The sequence below is a fragment of the Ceratotherium simum genome, chromosome 26 (assembly GCF_057802395.1).
Source record: "Ceratotherium simum simum isolate JZ-2026a chromosome 26, ASM5780239v1, whole genome shotgun sequence".
NCBI lineage: Eukaryota > Metazoa > Chordata > Mammalia > Perissodactyla > Rhinocerotidae > Ceratotherium > Ceratotherium simum.
Window position 1 is genome coordinate 27,201,925 of NC_141925.1, and position 9,409 is coordinate 27,211,333.

Here is a 9,409-nt window from a genome sequence, read left to right on the forward strand (position 1 = left end):
GGAGGAATACTCGTACAAAATACCTCCAATGTTGATGTTAATAAATAGCTCTTGATTTGCTCTTTTCAGCTCATATGCAGGATTTCCTCCTTATTTTAACTCTTGGATGTATGGAAATGTGATGCCTTTGAATGGTTAGAACTTTTTCAGTAGCTAGATGGTATTTATAATTTCAAAACTGAAATAACTTCAGCAGAGCGTGGTTGAAGCAGGGGATAGGGGAGGCCAGATGGTAAGAATTTTTGTTTGTGACGTTTTGAGTTCGAAGTAGCTGTGGATCTTCTGTATGGACTTGTGTGTATGGAAGATACAGTGAAACTAATGGGAAGTCAGTTCCTCATCTACAGAAGCAGCAGCAGCATGCTTGCCTATACTGCTATAACAGGAACCCGTTCAGGTAATGCGAGGAGTGTCTTTCAGTATGGCAGTTTAGTTTTTTAAATTATTATTTTACCAGAAGGGATGAAAGCTATGTAAATAAAACAGAACCAGTCAAAGGCAGAGCAAGCTGACTTGAAAGATCTGCATATAAAGCTTTTGGTTCCCCTGCAGTTGCCTTGGAGCAGACATTCTCTGTTGTGCTGTACTTGGATAGAGAGAGAATTCATAGACAGCGTGCTTCATCTGAGGGTGCTCACTGTTTAGACTTAATGCTCAGGGAGTTTGAAGTGCACTAAGAATTTGGAAGAGACAGATTATTTTCTGTAACTTTTAGATCAGTTAAACAAAGAGAGGTAATTTAGAAATATTATACATAAATAAGTCTGGGGTAAAAAAAAATTTTCCTTACATTCAGAAATACTTGAAAGACATGATGATGATTATTAGTTATGTCATTTTTCTGGTTTGACAGCTAACAGACAACGTGGGAGTGTGATGCCCATGGGCTCTTGAACACCCTCGAATTTGAATCTTGGCTCGTCCACTTATGGAGGATAGGCACCTTCTGCACGTTTGTTACTTAGCTTTTTTGGACTTTGCCCTGGTTTTAAAGATGGGAATCCAACCACGCGTGTTTGTTAAGTAGAATACACAAGTGCCTAGTACACAGTGGGATACTTCAGAAGTACTTGTCACTACCACTGTCATGCAAGCCTTCTCCTCTCCTCCATCCTAATTTATTGGCTATGGTGGTGATAATAGATTCTTGCCTTGCTTGGATGGATTGGTCGTTACTATTTTAAACTTTAGTTTTATCAAAATTCTACATAGACAGAGTTTAAAGAGTCAAAGTTTTATTATAAAAATCAGCAGTACCTTGTACTCTCCTCAAACACATGCCTCCTTTCCCACCTATCGAGTGATAACCACTTTCAGCTTTTCCAGGTGATTCTTTTGTAATTTATCTCCATGTATCTAACTAACACACTTAATATTGCTGCTATTTATTGCTTTTTTTTTTTTCTTTATTTGCTCCTTATCTTTACTCTCTGCTTTGGAGGATGAGGATTAGGCTCTCTTCTACCTTTTCTCATCATACCCTTTCCTATTCCCTCCCTGTCCCAACATGTGTATATCATAATTCTATGCATTATTATGACCATATGAACACTATTCACTGCTGAGCAGTGCAATTTCCTATGATTGCTGTTTGTTTCCAGCACAACTTTTTGGTTTCCTTGGAGTTAATATTTATCTTATTTTTTCTCTGTTTAGATTTCTATGTTCTTTAGTTAAATCAACTCTCAAACTCTACCATCATCTATATCTCCTTTCAGACTTTTAGACGTGTTAGGTTTTCTATCATTTGTCTTTTTAAAGGAGTCTCTCCAGAGGCACTCTCTGACTCACCCTTTGGAATACACAGCTGTCATACTGGGATTTCTTTCAGCTCTCTCCTGTATGGGATGTCTTGTTCCTGGGATCCCACGTCTCTTTTTGATTTACTTTCTCATTCAGGTGAAACATCCTCCAATAGATTCCTGAGAAAGGATATGTGGGAGGTGCAATTTATTGAGACCTTGTATGTCCAAAAATGTTTTTATTCTCCCAAATGCTTGATTGATAGTTTGGCTGGATATAAAATTCTAAGTTGGAAACTATTTTCCCTGTGCAATTGGAGCCACTGTCTTTTAGTTTTCTATGTACAGGCATTACCTTGGAGATATTGTGGGTTTGGTTCCAGACCACTGCAATACAGCAAATACTGCAATAAAGGGATTCACATGAATTTTTTGGTTTCTCAGTGCATATAAAAGTTACATGTACACTATACTGTAGTCTAAGTGTGCAATAGCATTATATCTAAAAAAACAATATACATACCTTAATTTAAAAATACTTTATTGTTAAAAAATGCTCACCATCATCTGAACCTTCACTGAGTTGTAATCTTTTTGCCAGTGGAGGGTCTTGTAAAGACTGCAATATCTGCAAAGCACAATAAAATGAGGTTGATGAGAACTCTGAAGGCATTGATGCCAAATCCTTTGTATATGACCATTTTTTCCGTGTTAGATTTCTCTTTATCTCCATTGTTCTGAAATTTCACTGAGGTGTGCCTCAGACACGGTTTCTATTTTTATCCATTGTGGACCCTTTGACTCTGGAAACTCATGGCCTTCTCTTCTTTTTTTTTTTTTTTTTTTTTTTATTTTTTTTTAAAGATTTTATTTATTTATTTTTTCCCCCAAAGCCCCAGTAGATAGTTGTGTGTCATAGCTGCACATCCTTCTAGTTGCTGTATGTGGGACGCGGCCTCAGCATGGCCGGAGAAGCAGCGCGCCGGTGGGAGCCCGGGATCCGAACTCGGGTCGCCAGCAGTGGAGCGCGCTCACTTAACCACCAAGCCACGGGGCCGGCCCCTGGCCTTCTCTTCTTAAAATATTTGCAGAATTATTTCATTGAGGATTTTCTCCCTCCTGTTTTTCCTCCTTTCTTTCAAGAACTCCTATTATTTTAAAATTGGGTCTCTTGGGCTAGTCCTTTAATTTTTTTTAATATTTTTTCTCCTAGTTTCTATCTTTTTTACTCTATATTCTAGGAAATTTTCTTAATTTATTTTCTTAACTTTCTCATGAATCCTGCATTTCTGCCCCTACAGTTTTAAAATCTAAGGTCTTTTTATTCTTTGAGTGTTCCTTTTCCTAGTGTAGATTTATTTATGGATACAGTATCTTCTCTCATTTCTCTGAGGATAAGTTGTTTTAGTTTCACTGTTTGGGTTTTTATTTCGTTTTGTTTCGTTTGTCATTTTCTCCTTGCATAATATCTATTTACTCTATTACTCTTTTCTTTTTGTTTATTTTTATCTCTCATGTTAGAAGTTTTCCTCAGATGATCATTCGTTTTCTGCTCATATTTAAGTGGGAGATTAAAAAGCATATTGGGAGTCCTAAGTGCATGCATGGGGCTTGACTTTATCTTAGAGAAATCTAGCTGGGTCATTTCCTTAGGGAACCCAAACTCAGTATCTTTCAGTCAGTCCTCTGGGGCTGGTCAGGAGGGTCTTTGAATTTTCCCCAGCTTGTGTGGCCACCAGAAGTCAGGAAGCAGGTAGGGAGTGATGGGGCTGTTCTAGTCCCGTTTTCGGTATGACAGCCCTGTTCTCAGCTCTACTTGCTATCCCACAGACCATAGATTCTCTTGTATTGTCTTCTGAGAATAACCCCTCTGTCTTCTGTTGGGCGTAGGGTGAGTGGGCTGGGCAGCTGGTCAGCTATGTGCATGTACAGGGGGTCAGGAACTTGTGGATCTAACAGTTTCTTAAATAGAATGTAAACCTATCTTTGGGTTTTTTAGGGGGAGGGTTGGTGCCTCTGCTACCCCCAGTTCCTGAGGGTGACTGGTGCCAACAGTTTTTGAGCATTTGGGGAATTCCGAAGCATAAATTGGGTTGAATCTTGGACTTCTTTATTTGCTAGCTTACGATTCAGCTCTCTTGGGTCTGCTAAGCGAGTGATTGGTCATTCATCGTCTTTTCAGCTTCTAAAAGTTTGAAACTGTTTTCTCCTCTCCTGATCTCTTTGTTTTTGTAGGTTACATATCTTTTAGAAATGCCTTTACTGTCATTTTAGTGGGATTTCAAGAAGAAATGAAAGTAAAAGTGTTTATCTGCCATCTTTAATAATCTAAAAATAATCTAAAATAATCTTTTAAACATTTAAAATAACAAAGAACCTATGTTGTCATTATTCTGTTTAGTGAAATTTTCCCTGTGTGAAGGGTGAGAACTAATGAGAACAAGACCCTTTGTGCAGCAGTTTGCGTGTTCTGGACAATGGGAGCTGGTAGAACTGGCTCATCTGGCCAGCAAGGCCACAGATCCTTAGCAGCCTGGCTTTATTTAGTCAAGGCCGTACCTTGTTGTACAATTGATGTGTTTTTGAGATCATCTATGACCTTTTGAGTTTATTTGTAATTCTGCATAGATTTGCCTCTTCCTTTACTGTTGGATTTGAGGAATTCTTGAAGCAAGATGATCTCATGATCTCATGTCTCAGCATACTTAACCTCAAATTTTGTGATTTGGGGTTTCATTCCTCTGTTTATGCAGCTCTTTCAGCATTATTTTTGTACGAATCTTACTAAGATGTGCCCTTTTAGCTCCTCCCTTTTGCATGAAGCGGTTTGACTTTTTCTGAGCATATCGTTCAATGTAATTATTCTCAGATTGTCTTGAGAGGGGGCATATGTAGATTCAGTTTTGTCGAGGGGGCTGATGGCTCAGCATTAATTTAAAAGTAACCTACGTTAATAGACTGAATTTTTATGTCCTTTCAAAATTCGTATGTTGAAGTCCTAACCCCCAGTGTGCCTATATTTGAGATGGGGCCTCTAAGGAAGTTATTAAGGTTAAATGAGGTCATAAGGGTGGGACCCTGATCTGATAGGATTGGTGTCCTTATAAGAAGAGACCCAGAGAGCACCCTGCATACATACACCAAGGAAAAGCCCTGTGAAGCCATAGTGAGATGGTGGCTGTCTGCTGGAACCTTCATCTTAGACTTCTAGCATTCAGAACTGTGAGAACATTAATTTTTGTAGTTTAAGCCACCCAGTCTGTGATATTTTGTTATGGCAGCCCAAGCAAACTAAGGCACCTACTTTGTGTTACAGTTCCTTGGTCTTCTAGTTTGTTTTCTTAGACATTGGCAATCGGAATTGTCACTTGTCAGATATTACCTTACAATTGTCATATCTGTGCAACTAATTTCTTCCCTTTTATGCCAGGGTAGAATTTTATAGTCAAAAGAGACCAGATCTTCTTCAAACCGCGTTAGAGTTAGGAAATCAGTTTCGTGGGTTGCAGTCAGCAATTTTTTAAATGAAATACACTGCCTATAGTTTTTTGAAAACTGTGTTTCCAGAGTATGTGTGGGAGAGAGTGTATGTGTGTGCGTGTGTATGTGTACTAGATTGAGATATAAAATGTATTTCTTATTGTAGGTTGTGGGAAAAAAAAGATTTTAAGTCTATTGCTCTAGTCCAAGGTAATCTTTTAGTCCCTCTTAGAATACATGGCAAGTCATCACTGTTAGAGTTTGAGGGAAAAAGACCAAGACTGTGGACCCTGAGGGGTCAGACTTCAGACCTAGAGATCCAAACCCAAAAACGGAAAGTCATAGGGAAGAGGAGAATATGGTTATCTATTTTACTCAGCAAGTAAAGCAAGGAGCCCCCAAAAGGATTCTTCTAGCAGGGCCAAGCTCCTGGGAGGTGGATGTGATTTATTACATCTTTCTCTGCACTCCCAAAGTGCCTTGTGCATAACCTCGTTCACTGCACACACGATGTTATATTATATTATTTTTATTTATTTTATATAATGTTATATATATTATTTTTATTGATCATATTGTACTGTAATTATTTTTAAAATGTCCATGACTGGGCCAAGTCCATAGTTGGCACTCCATAAATGTTAATAGGACGGAGGAATAAAAAGTAGGCATCATTATCAGCCTTATTTTACTGTCATACATGTTACTGACGTGTTTATTCCTGTACTGGTTGGGAAGTCACACTGCTTCCAGACACGTGTGAATATCATGCCTTCTATCATGAAAATACACTGTGAAGAGTCCGTACTATACTATGGAGCCAATAGCAGCAAAATTAGATCCTGTCTCTCAAGATGTCAGTGGAACAGGTGGAAATTGTTTTCATTATGTGATCTTCTAGCTTTGTTAAGAGGTGAGGAGGAAGAGGTTAGGCCCTTATATGTCCTAAGTGACAGTATAAATTACAGTAAGTCAGTTATATTCACAAAGCCAGCAGTCTTGGCAGGGTAGAGTGGGATGGGGGAGGTAACTACAGATGCAATTATAATATGCTGTTGGGCAAGTTCAGGGTACAGTGAGGTCTTGCAGCAGGGCAACTGTCATAGTCTAAAGGGATTTGGGAAGACTTCCCAGAGCAAAGGACATTTATGAGGGGACCTGTGGCCTAAGTAGGTGTTAATCAAACAGAGGGAACAGCATGGCACTCACATGAGAGGAGGGTAGCTCATGAAGAGCTTCCAGATAGAGATTTGATATTTAGACTGTATGTTTAGATAATGGGGCTATATTCTGCTGTAGGCATAGTAATCTCAGGCAGTCTGCAGAAGTTGCAAGCAGCCAAAACTGGAATCAGAAGATCAGTCAGCTGGAAGCCTGTTGCAGAGTCCCAGAAGTAAGGGCCTGCGTCAGGGCCATGTCAGGGCACTGGCTGTAGAAGTGCTGCTAAGGAAGAAGCAGCGATGGGGGCCTGGCTGTTTTTTGGATGTGAAGGGCCAGGGAAGGGAGGACTCTAGTTTTGAGTCCCAGCCCCCAGGGATGACAGTGATTGTCTTCACAGTAAAAGAGAACACTCGGGAGCAGTCAGTCTTGAGAGGGAAAATGATGGAGAGATGTGGATTTTACGTCTTGGGTTGTAGAGTTCGTAAGAGCCCTTGGGGCACCATTTCAAAGAATGGTCTTATTAGAAGAAAATTTCCCATGATTCATAGATATTGTAAACTTTTCCATTTATTTGGCAATTTTCCCCCTAGAAAGCTCTTAGCTGTTGGGTAAAAAATCAGATGTCATTGACATTCAGTATATTTTAATATTCTAAATCCGGGAACCTATATATTTTCAATATTTTTCTCAGCTAGAACATGAAATTTTTATTTAACTTGGTTCATAATCAGGGTTTCTTAAAAGATGGTGGCATAACAGAAAGATTTGTCTGTTTATAATCAAGTATGAGTGTATTATACATTTACAGGAATGAATGCCAAATAGATGCTTTGAATTAAAAGCCTTCACAGTTCAATTAGTAGTTCCCTCAGAGCATCCTCAACTTCCTGTTTTCTTCATTCCTGGTCATTTTCTACAATGACTTTTGAAAAGCAATTTTCTTAAGACAGTAAAAATTGGATTATTCCCCTTTATTGAATTGAAATTCTTAATAAGGCTTTCCCCTAATGAGATATTGTATTCGTGTTAGACTAAAAAGGCTAGTTTGAGTAATTAAGTTAGCATTTCAGAATTAGAAGTCATTGATTAAAGCTTCATTAATAACTCAAGCGAAGTTTAGTAATAAAAAGGATTCCACTAGGTGCTGCTAACACAACCATGAAAATTCATAGCAGATAAAAAGTGGCAACAAGAGGAATTAGAATTAGCTTGACCATTAACACATGATTATGCCAAAAAATTTAATTAACCCTCTTTCAATGATACTGCTCAAGCAGTATCATTGAAAGTCAAGATAAACTTGACTTTCAATTCCAGGATGTATTCTTTATTCAGCAGTTGGGTCTTCTCGGTCTGGTGTGGCAGCAGTCCTAAGGGGAAAGAAACTCCTTTGACTGTAGTACATTCTGCTTTGATATGGAACTGTATCTGGAGCATGAAAGAATTTTCTCTAACATGATAGGGGGAAAAGATCAGACTCATTTTTTATTTATTTGATATTATTTTATGGATATTTTTACTTCTGACCTGATGACATTTTTTTTTCCAGTTTAAGATTGATAGAGAATGGTGGACGTGGATCGATTATAACCGCTTCCAGGAGCTCATCCAGGAATATGAAGACAGCGGTGGATCAAAAACTTTCAGCGCAGAAGATTATACGGCTAAAACTCCTCCCTGGGCTTTATTTGGTGCCAGTGAAAGAGGCTTTGATCCCAAGGACACAAGATATCAGAGAAAGAACAAATCAAAGGATGTTTCTGGATGTTGAGATTATCTGACTTCAGGATACTGAAGGACAAAAACTGATGGCCCCAGAAGGTTCTCAGACTCCACTGTGATTTTTTCCAAGGACAAACTAACACAAATTATATTTCATATTGAGGAGACCATAAGGCAAAACATGGGAATGCAAGTTAGGTCCCGGGGTTGGGGAAGGCAGCATCCAAACTTTGAGTGCCTGGGACTCGGCCTCACCGTTTCCAGAACTCAGTCCCCTTCCTGATTTACTTCTGAGAGGAAAGTCATTTTAGGGGGGAAGTACACATCCTTATTAGAATATAACTGACAGTTTTGAATTATAATTAGTAAGCCTCCCTAGAATGCTATTCAGAAAAGTGTTGTGCAGAATGAATATCTCTTCCTCTTCCCCTCGTGGGCTGTTGGCTTTTGTGGATTATACTCCCTGAGGTGAGTGTATCTGCTCCCTCTAAGACCTCCATCTTTCTCTTATATCTTAAGATAACACCTCCTGAAAGTAATTTAAGTTGTCATAATTCTCAATTATTTTTAAATACCACATAGATTACTTTAAATTTTTTCTTAGTGCCAATGCTTTAGAAATTGAGTTGGATCTGAAACTGTGCTAGATCTCATTGTGTTGCCATACGAATTGCCATAGAAGGTAACAGATAGGCTGGATTAGAGTAAAAGTTCTCTTCTGTAAGAGGAATTGCCATAGGATGTCATTGAATAATTAGTCTCACAAACAAACTGTGAAACAGTACGATTTGCTTTTTGTTGAAAAAGTCAGTGTTTAAGCCTCTTATTGCTGCACATGTAGCAGGTCTCCGGCTTCTTTCACTCTGTAGCCCCAGCTACTTCATGCCATCTGTTCTTTATGGTTCAAGTTTTTTCTAATTGGAAACATCATTAACTACTCAGTAGGTTTTTTTAAAGTATCGTAGTTATTTTTAAAATTCCTTTATCCTAAAATTTTAATTAATAAAACATCTTTTGTAAAGACTTAGAACACAAATTTTCTTTTGAGTGCTCATTTTAAAGATGTTTCTAGTTGTGTGGTTCTAAGCCCTATCAGACCACTTCCTCCTCATACATCAGCTGTTTTGTAACACCCTCTATTCTCTGCTGAAGTAAAATTCATAGATAATATGATCTACCTACTCATTTAGTTGAAAACTGGGCACTGTATTTATTTCTAAGTGATAGAGTCAAAACACTTCTCTCAGTTGTGACATAGGATGGGATAGTGACAAAGTATCGCAGAAATCTTATGTTCTTTCTTG

The 9,409-nt window shown here is 38.4% G+C and overlaps 1 protein-coding gene across 2 annotated transcripts in view; it reads left to right on the plus strand.

Moving 5' to 3' along the window:
* The window catches only part of LOC101393488 (S-adenosyl-L-methionine-dependent tRNA 4-demethylwyosine synthase TYW1), a 221,573-nt gene extending 212,432 nt beyond the window's left edge, over nt 1-9,141 (plus strand). For both annotated transcript variants that reach the window (XM_004439505.3, XM_087417408.1), the window contains one exon: nt 7,933-9,141. In XM_004439505.3, coding sequence (XP_004439562.2) covers nt 7,933-8,154 — 222 coding nt within the window. In that variant the 3' untranslated portion in view covers nt 8,155-9,141. The remainder of the gene's footprint in view (nt 1-7,932) is intronic.
* Nucleotides 9,142-9,409: the final 268 nt, after the last annotated feature.